The sequence below is a fragment of the Rhipicephalus microplus genome, chromosome 4, assembly GCF_043290135.1.
Source record: "Rhipicephalus microplus isolate Deutch F79 chromosome 4, USDA_Rmic, whole genome shotgun sequence".
NCBI classification, from domain to species: Eukaryota; Metazoa; Arthropoda; class Arachnida; order Ixodida; family Ixodidae; genus Rhipicephalus; species Rhipicephalus microplus.
The window spans coordinates 97,476,846-97,494,737 of record NC_134703.1 but is presented as its reverse complement, the minus strand read 5'-3'; the positions used below and the strand labels follow the sequence as shown (position 1 = coordinate 97,494,737).

The 17,892-nt window shown below is 45.2% G+C and overlaps 1 protein-coding gene across 1 annotated transcript in view; it reads left to right on the top strand.

Annotated features, from left to right (window-relative positions):
* LOC142814510 (transducin beta-like protein 3) overlaps positions 1 to 17,892 on the top strand; it is a 63,846-nt gene that overhangs the window by 22,734 nt on the left and 23,220 nt on the right. Inside the window, exons 13-16 of the mRNA XM_075893324.1 lie at positions 713 to 802; positions 8,821 to 8,889; positions 9,413 to 9,483; positions 14,428 to 14,584. Of these exons, the coding sequence (XP_075749439.1) occupies positions 713 to 802; positions 8,821 to 8,889; positions 9,413 to 9,483; positions 14,428 to 14,584 (387 nt within the window). The remainder of the gene's footprint in view (positions 1 to 712; positions 803 to 8,820; positions 8,890 to 9,412; positions 9,484 to 14,427; positions 14,585 to 17,892) is intronic.

The following is a 17,892-nucleotide window of genomic DNA, read 5'->3' as shown; positions in this document are numbered from 1 at the left end:
ACTGGTCAGTAATAAGGAGCCTGTAATTAATTATCTGTCATGTGCTGATGAAAACGATCAGTATTGTTATGACTAACAGGCTTGCAGGAAGGCATTGCAGCAAAAAAAAAAAGCGAGGCCGAAAGTTTTGTGTTGGTACCCCTTTAAACATAACTGTCATTGTTTCTCTACGTTTTATGTTCATGATGATACCAATGCAGACAGAGCCACCTCATTTCCGTCGTTTGCGAATGCCATTTTTGTAATAATGATATAACGCACTAATACCACGGTACGATTATAAGGGACGGCATAGTGGAGGGCTCTGAAATGTCAACCACCTGGCGTTTTTCAACTATACATGGTCCTTAAGCATTCTCGCCTTCTTCGTAAATGTGGCTGATGTGCTGCAATTTACGGGCCAGCAGTCGAGCACCTTAACCACTAGACTGCCGTGGCAAGTCCTTGGCATCGCACATTTGCATCACATCATGCTCAGGACTCTTGAAGAATTGTCCAAACTGATGGGGTGGTAGCGAAACGGGACTGAATTTACGAGAATTTCATTCCATCAAACAGTATGTATGCTGGCTGCGACAAGAGAATGCGTCCAAATTATCCGATTTTCTGAATTAATGAGCTTGTACTGTTTATGAAATTGAAGTTATGTCTTGCTTTTCATTTGAGGCCCTTTCTTTGAACTGTCTCACTTCTTTCTACCATTGCCCTACAGTTGTGGAACACAGCCGACCTTAGCCTCCTGGGTACATTCCGTGGACACCGAAGGGGCGTGTGGTGTGCCAACTTTTCTCCTGTTGACCAGGTTTGTTTTCACAGCCATGTTGTTTATGGTTAAGGCCTGGGAAAGATTCGTGGGCATCCTCATCTGTGCAGCCATGGTAACGTTGCCTGTGCAGAAAAAGAGAATGTACTCAGATGCACTTCCCAGCAGCTCACATGCATTTGGTACATTACACTCCAGTAAGCCCAAAATAATGTCCCTTTTAAATGGTAAGCATTTCTTGGCGAACCAAACGCACTTTCAATTTTTGTGTCTATCTGTCTTGTTATAAAGTTGCCTGCTCCTGCGTGCTCTGGTGTCCACATCTGTAACTTGGTATATACCAATTGACATAAGAGGAAATAGTGTGTGACGTAAGTAATGAAAAAGCGAGTTCTGCAAAGGCCCGCAAGGTGGTCGAAGAGTTCAGAAGGGGAAATTGACAACCACCACCTGTTTGTAACACGAAGCCAGAAAGAAATCCGTGCCAGTTTCTGAGAAATAGGAGCCTCTTAGTAGCTGCCGAAAAATTCATCCTGGTCCGTGGTTTAAACCCGGGACCAATGCCTTTTCGAGGCGGTTGCTCCATTAATTGAGCTAACCAGAAATGTAACCATTCGCAGCGCGAGGGCGAATTCATCGACAACTCGAAGCACATGAATACAAGTAACGCGAATGAGTCATTTGCGTTACTTGTGTCCATGTGCTTCGAGTTGTCGATGAATTCGCCCTCGCGCTGCCGATCGCTAGCTTCCTGGTTAGCATTGTGTTACAAACGGGTGGTTGTCCATTTCCTTTTCTTAGTGTATGATGTACTTAACTGACAGGTCACAAATATGAATAGCATGACAGGCATGTCATGTTTGCCATGAAATTCTTTTCTTCAGATATGTATGGCACATTTCCGCGTACTGCGGCAGGTGGTATGCGGGTATGTGCCACGCTTATTTCACAATTTTGTATAAACCCAGTAACATTGAAAATATACTTTGGAAACATTATGATGCTTTTCATGGGTCAATTAGGAGAAAGGCACACTCTTTGATTATAGATGGTGATGTTTCTGTAGCATACAAGCTCTGAAAAATGTGCTGCAATGAACCGTAGCCAGCAGCTACGTGGTACAGGCTGTAAATAAATGCATTATATTAACGATCGCTTAACAGTATTTATGGTGGTAGTGCCTACATAATGTCGCTTCTCAACAATACTAAGTGCAAATTTTTTCAGACAACAGATGGAATTAGTCAAATGAATAGCTTTTCACTATAGCTTATTCAATTTGTGCATAAGTTATTCATTTGAAATGAAAGTCATCTGAAAGTTAGCACTCTTGGATGGAAGTTTTAGCACCTAGTATTGTGGAGGATGAGTACCAATGAGTTCAAATTCTTGCAATTTTTGTTTCATTGTTGACTGTCCTCTCTGTGACGATGTAATGTCATATATATTGCTACGATACTGAGGGGATGCAAGGTAGAAGAAGAGAACGAGGTTGGCACGAGCGGTGATCTGCCAGATCCCTGGACTCGTGCATTCATCATCTCTTGTAAATAAAGGTATCTCACCGTAACAAGAATTGTGGAAGGTGCGGGGTACAGTGGAGCGATCCCAGGCGAACAATCACGGAAGCGCTACCCCAAGAACTACGCCGAAGCCGCCGACTGGCTGGTCTACCACTACTCTCTATGGATCCGATTGCAGACGGCGACACCACGCACTCTTCGTCTGGCGCTACGTGGCCCCGACACATGGTACCACGAAGCTTCTCTGGGAGGGTCGGAGAAGATGTCGACGAATGGCTGAAACACTTCAACCGTGTGAGTAAATACAATTGTTGGGATGCAGCCTCCCGGTTGTCCAACTTCAAATTGTTTCTTCAAGGGACGGTGCTGGTGTGGTTTGAAAACCACGAAGAAACAATAATGACCTGGGAAGTGTTTAATAAAGAATAGCAAGCTGCATCGGGGACCCATTGATGGAGAAGAAGCGCACTGAGCAAACTTTGATGCAGCGTGCTCAAGTCCTTGGTGAAACATGCACAACGTATAGTATTGAAAAGATTTTAAAATTGTGCAAGTCTGTAGACCCACGCATGAAAGAAGATGACAAGGTTGGGCATCTCCTCAAAGGGGTTGCTGAGGATGTCTACAATTTCCTCATCAGCAAGGACACCTTGTCGCCTAAAGTGACACGAACAACACACACACCAATCGGGCACAGACGCCAAGGACACCTTGGTGTCTGTAGCGGACGTAATCAAACACTGCCGCACGTTTGAGACACTGAAGGCTAGGTGCATCACTCCCAAATTTGGTAAACTTGCCAATGTCTCCACCGTTGCAAGTGTCAACGCCCCTCCAAAATCATCCTCTGATCTTGCCTCAATGATCAGGCAAATCGTACGCGAAGAACTTGGACGACGTGATGCTGTCTACCCGCCGAGGGCACATGCTAGCAACGCCTCCCCGCCATACGACGTAATGTGTGCTGCCGTCGATGCCACGCTATATGATGTGCCCCAATCAAGAGCACCAGAGCCTCCAACCGACAACCTACATCATCGCCGCGGTTTCCAGAACGCCTCCCGCCAACCACCTACAATGGTGTCTTCGTGGGACGATCATGGGCACATGGTGCCTCATGGAAGGTTTGGGGACGTGCGTGAAGCCCCTGTGTTCTATAACTGCGGTTTCCGTGAACATGTGGCTTGATTCTGTGGTCAGAGGCGTCGCCCCAAGCAGCGCTACTACGAGGGATCATCAGCTTCTTCTCAACAAAACCGCTGGCGCGGTGGTGTGCGCTCGATGCAGGACGCGTACGTTGGGGACGGCTTCCAGCAAACCACCCACAGTGACACACATGTGGGACGCAACTTCCACCGGAATTTCCGCAACGACTCGCCTTGCTTCGTGCGAAGCTTGACGCTCCCCGCAACACGCCGGTTCCATTCATCATCTCCTGGTCAACGCGTCACCTCCCCGCCTTCGGGAAACTAGGTGGTGCGGCCAATGGAGGTGAGGTCACGGAACATTTTTCACTACATCCACCTATGCCTCCACCTGTTTTTATGACGCAAAATAAGGTCCCCATGCTTATTGATGGACTTCCTACGATGGCTTTGATAGATACGGGAGCAGCTGTTTCAGTGATGAGTCTTGACTTCAAATTGCGGCTAGGACATAAAGTGATGTTTCGCGGGGACAGTTGTGCATGATTTCGTGCAGTGAGCGGGGAGACGTTGTGCCCGATCGGTGTGTGTGTTGTTAGTGTCACTTTGGGTGACAAGGTGTACGAGGCTGAATTCGCTGTCTTGACCAGCTCCACCCATGACATCATTTTGGGGATCGATTTTCTACGCGAGTGCGGTGCTACTGTAGATTGCGGTGCTGGCGAGATTATGCTATCGGCACTTACTGACGATTTCAAGCGCTGTCAAGGATCTATCACGGTCATTGAGGATGTTCTCTTGCCGCCCAACTCGATGAAAACGTTTGCGTTGACGCCTCTGCCTCGGACACTGGCACGTTTGATGTTCTTGCGGAGCCCATTCCTCTCAATTGCGCCAAGAAAAATGTGCTCGTTCCACATTGTGTTCTGTCGATCAGTGATAAGTGATCGGCCTTATGGGTGTCGAACTATTCAAACGAACCTGTCATGGTACCCTGTGGATTGCGACTTGCCCTCTTTGAACAAAATGCGAACAGTTTTATTGCACCTTTAAGCGACGAGAGCGAAGATACTATTCGTGCTCTATACAGAAGCCAACTTTCTGAGTATGGTAAACAAGTCTCTATCATCAGAAAAACGTCAAGCTTTGGTCAAAGTCCTTGCGAAGCATGCTATTATATTTGACTTTGCACAGAATGAAGAGCAAATAAGTGTACCGGAGTTGCGTACTCGCCACAGGATTGACACAGGATCCACTCACCTTATCCGGCAGAAACCATACCGTGTCTAATCTGCGGAGCGCAAGGTGATTGCTCAACAGGTAGAAGAGATGTTAAAAAAAAAGGGTCATCCAAGAGTTGTGTAGCCCTTGGGCTGCTCCTGTGATTCTTGTCCAAAAGAAGGATGGTACATGGTGATTCTGCATGGACTACAGACGCCTCAACTCTGCAACTGAAAAGGATGTCTACCCGCTTCCCAGGATTGATGACGTCATCGATTGTTTACATTCGACATCGTACTTCTCCTCCAGGGATGTGAGATCTGGTTATTGGCAAATCCCCATGCACCCGAATGACAAAGAGAAAAGGGCCTTCATAAACCCAGATGGTCTATATGAATTCAATGTAATGCCTTTTGGCCTATGCAACGCTCCAGCCACGTTTGAGCGCTTCATGGACTCTGTATTACGTGGACTAAAATGGGAAGTTTGTCTTTGCTACCTGGATGACAATATCATTTTTGGCCGTACATTCGATGAGCACAATCATCGTCTAGACATTGTTCTCACCTGCCTTGAGAGAGCTAAACGACTAAAATGGGAAGTTTGTCTTTGCTACCTGGATGACAATATCATTTTTGGCCGTACATTCGATGAGCACAATCATCGTCTAGACATTGTTCTCACCTGCCTTGAGAGAGCTAAACTTACCCTGAACTCTAAGAAGTGTCACTTCGGCAGCCGTGAGACTCTCGTGCTCGGTCACCTGGTGGACAAGCATGGCGTTCGACCCGACCCTCAGAAAGTCGCTGCAGTCAGCAGCTTCAAACAACATCAGTCTGTACGAGAGTTGCAAAGCTTTTTGGGCCTATGCTCGTCCTTCCGTCGCTTCTTGCCCAAGTTCGCTGACCTCGCTTACCCTTTGACGTCCCTACTCAACAAGAACGCACCTTTTCGGTGGTCAGCGGAATGCGAGTCGTCATTTTCGCAACTCAAGTTTGTTCTTACGTCAGTGCCCGTGCTTCGTCACTATGACCCATCTGCTGCCACAGAAGTTCATACCGACAACAGTGGCGCAGGTATCGGCGCCGTCTTGGTCCAATGCCATAGAGCTTCTGAACACGTCGTTGCCTATGCCAGTCGCTGTTTAAGTAAACTGGAGCGAAACTATACTGTCACAGAGCATGAATGTCTCGCGGTCATATTCGCCGTGCACAAGTTTTGCCCTTATATCTATGGATGCCGATTCTCGATTATCACGGACCACCATTCTTTATGTTGGCTCACTGGACTACGGGACCCATCTGGTCGTCTTGCTCGTTGGGCGTTACGATTGCAAGAACACGATTTTTAAGTCTGTTACAAGAGCAGTCGTCGTCATGCTGACGCCGATTGCCTTTCACGGTTTCCCCTTCCAACAACCAAGTGTGACGCTGACAACATTGATGAATATTTGGCAGTAGTGAATACTCCGTTTCTTGACCAAACAACTTTTCGAGCAGAGCAACGCAGTGACAACAGTCTCGCTTCTTTCTTTATTTCCAGAACGAACGGTCAACATGGTTTCGTCGTAAAGGATGGCGTTCTTTACAAAAATAATTATTTTTGCGTGGGCCCTCGCCTACTTCTAGTTGTGCCTACAAGTCTGCGACAACACGTACTTCGAGCAATGCACGACGACCCAACATCTGACCATATGGGTTTTTCTAGGACAGTTTATCACACGCAAGAACGCTTCTTCTTGCGTATGAAGAAGAACGCTTCTTCTTGCGTATGGTACTGCGTATGAAGAAAGGGAAGGGATGCCCCTTAAAGGAGGCAGATAAACGACGTAAGTTTGCGGTAGTCCCATATGTGCACGAATTTTCGCATAAGATAAAAAAATGTGCAAAAAAATTCAACCTCAACGTTGTGTTTTCCGCACGTGGAAAACTGCAGCAAATGTGTTCTAGAATTGAATTACAAAGCAGAATGAAAGCAGGTCTTGTGAAGAAAGGTTGTGGTGTCAAGCATGTCAATTCCTTCACCAAATGTCGATCTAATGTCGTTTATTGTATCCCACTGTCTTGTGGCAGGTTATACATTGGGCAGACTGGGCGCTGCTTGAATATTCGCCTGCGAAAACACTACAACGCGCTGAAATCAGCCCTGGGTTTACATTTATCCGCCCATTGCAAAAAGTGTGGCTGCGTACCTAATTTTTCGCGCACGTCTATCTTGTACAGCCATCATGACACGAAAACTAGAGAGATTGCGGAAGCCTTTTTTATTAAAAAGAATATTGATAGTTGTGTTAGTTCACCGTCTATATCACTGTTAGATTGTGAAATATTGTTTCTGGACGACACCTGATCAAGGTGGAACCTTCTCCCCAGTGGTTTCCCTTTCTCATCTTTCTGGTATATAACTTCTCTGAATAAGCTGAGTTTTAGTCTGCGCTTGTTTGTCTCTTCTCTTGTGTCCCGTTGGTTTGCGCTTCCAATTATTTCATTATGAAACGCTTCTTCTGGCTGAAGATGCGTAAAAGTGTGACTGCATACGTTGCGGGCTGTGAGCAATGTCAACGCCACAAGAGTCCTACAACTCCACCAGCCGGACTACTTCATTCTATAGCACCCCCGGGTTCACCATTTGACGTCGTCGGTGTTGACCTGCTCAGCCCTTTTCCACGATCAACGGACGGCAACCGATGGATTATATTTACCGTTGACCACCTCACACGCTACACCGAAACTGCGGCGATTCCTGCGGCAACGGCCACTCAAGTTTCACAGTTCATGCTGTCGCGTGTTATATTACGCTATGGATCCCCCCTTGTCATCATCAGTGATCGCGGGCGGCGACTTGTTGCCAATGTAGTTGAAGACCTCCTTCGTCTTGCTTTGTGCCATTTTCGTCACACTACTTCGTATCACCCGTAGGCTAATGGTTTGACGGAACTAACTAATAGGACTCTCGTCAACATGATTTCCATGTATGTTGATTCCGGACACAAAACATGGGACGCGATCTTGCCATTTATAACTTTTGCCTACAACACTGCACAGCACGAAACAATGAGATAGATTTAATTTTATCTGCTCTACGCACGCCAACCCCGCGCAGCTCTTGACACTATTCTTCCTTTTTTCGAGACTGATCAACCTACCCTCACCGATACCATTTGCCGCGCAGAAGAGGCCCGGCGCATCGCCTGTCTTCGAACTTTCGTCTCCCAGAAACGCTCTAAGAACCGTTACGACAGAAGTCACCGGCACGTATTGTTTGAGAAAGGGGATTTGGTGTGGCTTTGGACGCCGCTTCCCAAGCGCGTCTTCTGCCAAAAGTTTCTGGCCAACTACACTGGTCTGTTTGTTGTCCTGGAACATCTCAGCGATGTCATTTACGAGATATCTCGGCTGTTGTCAACTGGCTGCCGCTCAAGCAAGACCAACGTCGTTCATGTTGCTTGTTTAAAATGTTTTCATCATTGCAACGAAGCCTAACTCGCCTGGTGGGCATCGTCTGCAAAGGGGGAATTCCTACGATACTGAGGAGACACGTGATAGAAGAAGAGAACGAGGTTGGCACGAGCGCTGATCTGCCAGGTCCCTGGACTCTCGCACTCATCATCTTGTGTAAATAAAGGCATCTCACCGTAACAATATATATGCACCTCTGATTTGGCGAGCTGTAGTCTTGTGTTGCTCGTTCGCAGAGGAGTGCTCGAATGAATGATGCATACAGTTTACTTCGACAAAAAGTGTGACGTCTGTGTCGTAATGCTAGTGCTGACGTTGCGCCGGACTGCAAGCTACCTTTTGTGCTCCAGTGCAGTCATAGTGCCTGGCAAGCCCATGATATCAACATGACTACTGAATTTACGCAAACAAAGACACTGATCCACTGCGTAAGGCTCGTCTCAAAGACGGAAAAAAAAAACGCGCCATAAGAAGCTAGTCACTGACTGCTTCTCATGAAATCAACTTCCACGATATGCATGATCTGCAGAATTTTTTCATTATTAATTCGGAAATAGTTCCCTGTCACCTTGATGACCTGGTGAAATCTGCTACGAACCTCTCATAGCTAAGGTCAAATTCTAAGCTCTTGTCATTGCCCTGCTTTACAGCAATTGTGTTCATATTTGTTCTGACTGTTCCTTTGCCTTTTTTGTTTCTCACTTTATCAGGTGCTGGCTACTTCATCTGCAGACACAACTATCAAGCTCTGGTCTATATCCGACTTCTCTTGTGTCAAGGTACCAGAATACACCATTCTAATGAAGATTTTTTTAGCACTTTTTGGTTGTAGCCCGCATATTTGCCTTTCATACTTATGCCGGATGGGCCAGATTTTTTAATTACGGTTATAAACATATCGAATATCTTCCGCAGCACATTGGGCAAGTGCTTTAAACATTAATAATGGATGATTATAGACTTGCCTGCCTCAGCGTTTGTGATGCTTTATTGAAACACATGTTTGGAGGTTTCATGTTTCATTTTAAGATCCAGGTTTTCATGTGGGAGTACTCCTACATTCAAGATGTAGTCAACATGTGCAGAACAGCAGGGTGTGTGTGGCATAAATCATTTGAAGAGGCCTTCACCCTTCAGTGAACCTAAAATATGTTGATGATGGCAATGATAAATAGCATTTGTAATAGAGGTGACTCTTGCAGTCATGTTTCACTTTAACATAAAAAAAATGCTGCTTTGAGCAGTACACAATAGAACAATGTGCAAACAAAACCAATCTTCTCTTTCACGCCCTCATTTCAGACATTTGAAGGTCATGAGTGTTCTGTGCTGAAAGTGGTCTTCATGGCTCGTGGAATGCAGCTTCTGTCAAGGTGAGACTTCGTGAAGAGAATGACCCTTCAGTTTCACATTCAGCTAAAAGCCAAATATGCATCCTCGCGTAATGAAGAGATCTTTGCCCTCTACATATTGGCAGGGAACTTGAATAATTGGGTTGGGGTGTTTAACATTTATTGGGAAAAGGGGTGGGGGTGGGGGTCATCAATAAAGCATGAAAAGAAAGCTGTTGGCTGCCGTAAGCTCAATTAAAGCTCATTTGGTTATGTCACTTGTTTATTCTAACAACCAATAATGACTGCTTGAAGCAAAAAAAATGAAGCTTAGGATATTGTTATTGATCATAAGACATGATTGCTCTTTTATGTGCAGTTGGAATGTAAGCATGTGTAGACTTGTAAACTACTGACAAAAGCTCTAACGTTCACGTGTGACCTGTATCACCACATAGACAGAGTTGAGAAGAAAAAGTGCAGAAATTGGTGCATTTGATTCACCCTAGTATGCACGCATCACAGTTTGTACTCTTGTTATGTCCAGCTATTCTATTGTTCATATTTATTTACTTTTGGTTGTGAAGTCCTTGTATTTCAGTTTTGACTTCAAACACATCCTTTCTTGGGAAGGGGGCAGGGTGGTATATCAAATGCAAGGCATTTCTTAGTGTACTGCAGGCACTTGAAGTGTTTTTATCAACTATCTATCTGTCTAGCCACCTAGGCTCGGGTGCTCTCGTGATCGCCTCAACTTGAGGTAGGCCAAAATTAATATGGGAGGGCAAGAGGTTTGACAAATCTGTCTGGTTGGTCATGACATCACTAACGCAGGGTTGGAACAGCTGAGCCTTTTCTGCCATTGCTTGCCAAACCGGTTTACCTGCACCAGTCTGTGCCGAACCACCTCTGTTATGCTAAACTTGCTAATCAGCGCCATACTGTGCCGCAGCACCCCAATTTAGTCGCAGGGTGTCCCCTTGCCTGGAAACATGGCTGAAACATCGGGCTTTCAGTTTCATTGGAACAAATATATTAGTGGTTTTGTTAAGGCTGTGATCACATGCGCAGCAATTGTGAACACTTGAATGTAAGGTAAAGATCGATGGCGCGCACCCTACTTCAGCAAACATCGGCGCGAATGGCTTGTAAATGCTTATAATGTGCTGCGTTCTCAGCGCTCTCAATGCGAAGAGACAGCTACGAGATCATCACTCTAGTGATACGTATAGTTGTGCGATATTGGATCCAAAAGAGTTAGCGGCAAATCCTACTTTGTAGGCTTCGTATAACATAATAATTTGTTGGTATTATATTCTATTATATTCATTGCTTTGGCCTTGCATAGAAGCAAAATTTTTTGTAACGTAATGGTAGCATTTAGAAAAGGAAAAAGAAAGGATGACGGTAAGAGTGCTCCAAAGAAGTGGGGATGGTGTCATGCTCCCGGAACATCCTGCTAAATGCAGGTGCACAGTACTGCTCATCAAGCGCTTGTGCTTATTGTTCAGTTCGCCGCTGTACTGTATTATGTGGCGCTTATGGACTCGGCGGTTCACATTTATGCGGTCAGGTTAAAAAAAAAATATGCGGCCGGCTGTCAGCAACGAGTGCGATAGCAACAGATTGTAATGTTCTATGAAGTGAAGCTGACATCTTACTTTTTTAAATCCGATTTCACGTAACTCTACAAGACGCTGGTGTGAAAGAATACAGCCATGCCAGGGAGAGCAACATACCGTATTTACTCGCGTAATAAAGGCACTCGCATAATAAACGCACCCCTAACTTCAGTCATCAAAGTATGGTTTTTTTCCCCCTGCATAATAAACGCAGCCCCTACATTAATTGGCTGCAGTCCCGCAAACCAACACCTTGAGTCTCCCCGTACGCCCGGTGGATCTCTTCTGTTTTTTACATTCCCGTTTTTGAGTGTATGGGTTGAGGTGTCCTCACATGAGGGACACTTATCATGCACTCCACACCCCTTTCTCTTATTCTCTTGCCTTTTCATTTTTAAAGACGATTGTCTTTCTTGGGGACCTTCAATGCAAAAACTTTGTTCTGTCTGTCTGTCTGTCTGTCTGTCTGTCTGTCTGTACATTTGTCTGTTTGTCCACTCTTAACGGCACCGGGTACTTGAAGCAGCCGATCCTATCCGCAGTTCCCACCAATGTGGCTCAAGGTTTAGCGTTCATACTTGTGCAATTGTCAATTAAAAAGCAATTATTGTGCATGTCTGGGGCACCATAACAACACGTACATATTCTGCACGTGCGCCTTTTACTAGAAAAGGCATACATAAGTAATTTGAAAGACCGTAGCGCCTATCACACTGCTCTGACCATGCAACGCTTGCACGAAACGGCAAGTGTTTGCAACGCTTTGCTAAGACGAGACGGTGGTGGCACCTACCCGTTGCCCTATCACCTCAGAGACGGACGCACACACCTGTCTCGGAGCCACGCGCTTTGTTTTCCAAGAAAACTGCCAGATGGCGCTCATGTCTCACGTGTGACGTGATTGATGCGTTTGTTCGCCTCCGCTGCACGCTCGAGACACTCTAACGCAGCGCCTCCCGAATACCATTCACCGATTTTCTTGCACAGAACATCAAATAAATGTTTTGTTCACTCTCTCCACACGCGAGGCTATCGTCTTTCGACGGCATTTGCAGCTTACATGCAGATATGAGGCCAACTTTTTTTCCAAAGAATCAACTCACCCCCCAAAAAAACCCAACTTTTGGAAAACCAGAAAAAATCGCTTGTTTCCGCAATATGGTAGCACCCTGGATTCTCGCTTCGCTTGCTATCCATGCGTAGAGGAACTTCTCATGTGGAAGCGAGGCAGCGGCTGTATTTTTTCGTTAAATCTTGTTATAGACGGTTTGTTTTGATGCTACGTGGGTAGCTTGCTGCAATGTTAGATACTTCCTACCACGACTTCGTCGTGCTTGCTACAATGTTAACAGCGTTGTCACGGTCATTGTGCGAGGTTGCCGCGAAGTTCGCAAAGTGCGTTGTAGCATCGTAGTGCACGCTTTTGGGCACCCCTCGAGATCACAGCAGATACTACTGTTGCGGTTAAATGATTGCGAGACAAAATAGCCGCAAAACGTGTTTATGGAGAGCGCGGGCGGCCCGGAACCAGCTTGCAGAAAATAGCACCATCAACCACCGAACATGAGTAAAGTGTAACAAAGAAGCTGTTTCTAAACAGTGTTTGCGTATGTAAATTGCGAAAGGCTAAGCTACCTAACTTTTTTTTTGCATTAACGCATTTTTCGCTTCTCCCAAAAAAGTTTTCATAAAATTTACACCGTGTAATAAAAGCACCCCCCAACTTTGCTCCGATTTTTCAAGAAAAAAGTGCGTTCATTAGGTGAGTAAATATGGTATTTTGCGCGCTATCTTTGTGACGCACTTTGAAGGGTACGAGAGCCTCCCGCTGGTGGTTGTCAAGATGGCGCGTGCGCCAATGATCGTGACTGCGCCCTTAGATGCAAAGTTCACAGTAGCTGCTCGAGCGGCACGTCTTCCCCCTCCCCTTGCGTATTTTCATGCTTCTTCAAGTTTTTCCCTGCTTCAACGGGAGGCCTCCTGAGAGGGGTGGTGTCATCGCATGTACCCTCAAGCGACTGAGATGGGCCGGCTTGTTTGATACCTGCTTCACCCATGTTTGTTGCCCCTGCTGGCGCGCTTTTACTCGTGGGTAAAACATGCGATGCGCTGGGGTATGTTATTGATTTTATATTTTACACAAGACATTACGGCGAGGGTGAAATTCTGTCGCTTGTGTTAACATAATTTCTATTGTAATAATAAGGCTGTTGCACAATTTAACTTGGTGTGTGTAAAAAATGAGGCACTGGACAAATGTTGCTTCACAGGCTCTGTGAAACAGGCCTACGTCTGATCTGCATGTTCTCTCTGACTGCACTAAACTTGCTCCAGAAGGCCTTTCTGGTATTTCCAAGCCTACTACGAAAGACGATCTTGCCTGCTCGCAGGAAAGCTCCCAAATGCATGTACCTTGTTCCATTTCTGATAATGTGAAAATACCATCATGTATGTTGTCAAACCCTTTGCTGTAGTCACATGTGGCACATACCCGTATACCACCATACCGGCCGCGGGATGCGGGTATGTGCCTGTGCCGGCCACAGGGGCTCGACAGTTTGTATCTGCTGAAGAACGGCAAGAACTGACATTAATAAGTTAAATGTGAGAGCAATGAGAGGAACTAGCATCGGTGGCATTGACCCGACGAACGCAGATAGATGTTGTGGTGCCAGCAGGAATCAAACCCAAGCATTCTGTGTGGTAATAAGTATTCTGCCGCAGAGCTATGCTAGGTCTTGGAATCGCTTTGGTAAGAGACCCTATGCAGGCATGACATAAATTGTGATTGCAGGGCTGGGCATCTAATTTTATTAACATTACATATGTACTCCAGGGATGCAGGTGTCACGTCGAGTTAGTGTCAATTGTAGTTAAGTGCCATCCACTGCAGTTGGTCAACGTAGCACTGTGCATGGCTACCATCCTCTCAAGCACAAGCGCTACATTTCAGCTTACCGCTTCTTGTGTTGGTAATACCAATGTTGCTTTTGGCATTATTACACAGCTGTAAGCTTCTGGTTATATAAAACATATGTGACTGTTCAACGTACAAGTCTGCGCATATAACATTTATACATTTGACATTCATACATTATACATTTTGTAATGTTTCACTCAACAAAAAATTACACCACAGTAAGCTTCCCATGGCAGGCTTCGCATGACATCAATTTTCATGGTACTACGTAGGATCTGCTGAATTTTTATCCTTTCAATATTGAAAGGGAAAAACGAATGTGCCCCTACTACCTCTCTCTGGAAATTATGGTCGGCAGGGGCCTGACGTAGGCCTGTGCCGGTTGTCTGACTTCAGTGGCTTGAATAATGAGGCCTCACTGTTTTTGGTCGCATTCACTTCTAGTGGCGCCGATGGCAACTTGAAGCTGTGGAACGTGAACGCAAACGAGTGTGTCCAGACACTGGATGACCACGAGGACAAGGCTTGGGCACTTGCCGTCAGCTCTGATGAATCTCTGCTCGTTACCGGTGGCGCCGACTCAACCATATTGGTCTGGAAGGTATGGAAACTTCTTTCCTATCACTTTCTTTCACTTTCTAACGCGTCCACGCACCAAGTTCTGCTAGGCCATTATGCTCCGATGATTCGTCGACGTAATGATTGTGTAGCAGTGTGAAACTCTAATACCCGACTCCCCCGACTACGACTTCTCGTAACTCGCATCCCTACCCTGCAGGTTTCCACGTTTTTGGTTTCATTTGCTAGGGCCAAGGGCGTCCCTTCGTCATGACCCCTGGTGGCTGCGCAACACCGAGAGTCGCCCGCTAGAGACCTAACATACTTTGATAGTCCTTTCACATTGACAACCTGGACTGCCCACGGACCCTTTGGTCTCATGTTGCAAACTTTCTTGTACATGCTCCCCCATAATTCTCATTTCTGGCTTGTTCCTCGAGGGGAAGTAATCTGTAGCATCATCTTCATTGCCCATCGTTGTGATCGTCATGTTTCCTGCCACTGCAATGCGCCTCCCGCACAGCTCATGCTGAGTGCTCGAGGCGCAAGGTAGCAGAGAACAAGCTTGCACTCCTGGCAATCTGGATGCTAAAAAATCTGAATGGTTAAAAATTACGGGAGCTTGGGGATGAAAAGAGGGGGGGGGAGGGGGCAAAATGGTAAAGGTGTGTTTGCTTTGTCATGTCGCAGAGCTAAAAGTATGTGACTTGCAAAAAAGCTAATTATATATTTGAAATCAGTATAAAGAGTTCCATTACAGCTGCAGTTTCGTGGCTCTTGGGTTAATATTAAAAAAAGTGTCTTCGAGTAGTAACTCCCCTTAATGCCATTTCCGACAAGAATGATTTAAAAAATAAAAGATTTTTGGCATTTGAAATTTCATATGTTTTTATACATTGACGTCTACAAGGCAGATTAGCAACTCTCAGTTCAAAGGGAGCACACCCTTGTCCGCCAAATCAGTTGGCTACCCACAGAAGTTGAGGGGAAGGAAGTAGCATCTTTTCCTTTTTTATCTGTAAAGTATTGTCGACACCATATTCATTGCGTCAAATCATGTAAATAAATGCAGTTAGGTCTCTGCATCGCCACATCCTTGACAAAACAATTCGGGAACACCATCCCTCCAGCACTTCACCAACCTTGCCAAGAGAAACACTTTCATGTTCCTATCTCATAAGAATGTGCTTAGGGATCTTTGGGAACCTCTTTTCTGCATTTTCACTTCGAAGTATTAGAAAAATATCAAATGCGAAGTGCGGTTCAAAGTGATCTTCACATATACGTGATTTATATAATATAATGAGCACACTCACGACCACCTACCCTAACGCTCACATTTTACTTTTTGGGGACTTTAATTTCCCGAAAATTGATTGGCATAACCCTGCACCCTCGTCGGCATACGATGTCGAAACGAAAGATTTCATAGACGTTTGTTTGAATTTTAACTTATCTCAACTTGTGTCAGAGCCCACGCGCATATCAGGCGGCTGTGCTAACATCTTAGATTTAATACTAACCGACCGCCCAGACTCTTTATTGTCCATGTCATACCTACCCGAAATTAGTGACCACAAAGTAATACATGCAGTTTTTTCCTTCCCTCTTGAGCGGCGCGACAAACTCAAGAAAACAATTACCTTATACGATAAAGGTAATTATGAGGCCATGAACAAAGAACTCAAACACTTCTTTCCAGATTTCGAACATAGCTTTCACTCCCGATCTGTGAGCAATAATTGGGATATTTTTAAAAATAGGATGAATAAATTAATTAGCAAATTTATCCCCACAACATCATTCCGTAGCACGCCGCAGAAACCCTGGTTTACAAACAAACTAAAGAGACTAGCGAATAGAAAAAAGCGCCTTTTTCGCACAGCAAAAGCAAACGAGACACCTGAAGCTTGGGCGAAATACAACACAGCCGAAAAGGAATATACTACCGCTATTAGTAACGCAAAATATACGTTTTTGAACCAGGATTTACCAGGCATGCTAACCAATAACACACGTAAATTCTGGCAGATAGTAAACCCTCGGCCTACCAGCACCATCCACCTTACTAATGATTCGGGTCACATGCTCTCAGATGATCAATGTGCTGATGCTTTTAACAGCGCATTTTCATCAGTGTTTACTAACGAATCTAGCGTACCTTCCTCTCCTGCCCCGGTGCTGTTGACATCCGCTATGGGCTCAATTGTTTTTTGCGCAGGTGGTATTTCAAGTATTATTCAAAACATGAAACTGTCCTCATCAGGTGGCGTCGATGATATTAACTCAAAAGTGTTAAAAAATATCCATGACACCATCGCCCCATTTCTGTGCTTGATATATGCGCAGTCGCTCTCCACAGGCATTCTTCCAGATGACTGGAACATGGGCAAGGTCGTTCCCATCTACAAATCAGGTGATAAGAACTGTCCATTGAACTACCGTCCCATTTCTTTAACAAGCGTCCCATGCAAAATCATGGAACATGTCATCTACTCTCAGATTGTAAACTTTCTAGATTCCAACAACTTTTTTCACCCCAGCCAGCATGGTTTTAGGAAAGGATTCTCCTGCGAAACACAACTAGCAATATTTCTTCACGATCTGCATGCTAACCTTGACAATAACTTACAAACTGACGCAATCTTTCTAGATTACGCAAAGGCATTCGACACAGTACCCCACCAAAGACTAATGCTAAAACTATCCCAGTTAAACTTAGACCCAAGTGTACTAAATTGGATCAAAGCATTTCTAACTAACCGTTCTCAGTTTGTGCATGTCAATAATAAATCTTCTGCTTACCTCAAAGTAACATCAGGCGTACCTCAAGGTTCAGTTCTTGGCCCCCTCCTGTTTCTGATATACATCAACGACTTACCCCTCAGCGTATCCTGCAAAATCCGCATGTTTGCAGATGACTGTGTAATCTATCGGACAGTAACTAACACTCACGACCAAAATCTTCTCCAGAACGATCTTAACCACATTCAAGATTGGTGCGATAATTGGCTTTTGTTTCTTAACCCTAACAAATGCAAACTTGTTACGTTTACCCGCCGTAAGAATCCTTTCATTTTTTCATATCATATCGCCAACGTCCCTGTACAATCACAACCATCCTACAAGTATCTAGGTGTCACATTGTATTGCGATCTCACTTGGAATGCGCATATTACTAACGTCATTTCATCGGCAAATAAAACTCTGGGCTTCTTGAAGCGTCACCTACGTCATGCACCAAAACATGTGAAGTTGGTAGCATATCAGTCCCTCATCAGATCGAAACTCGAATATGCCTCCCCCATATGGAACCCGCCCCAAACATACCTCATTAACGACCTCGAATCT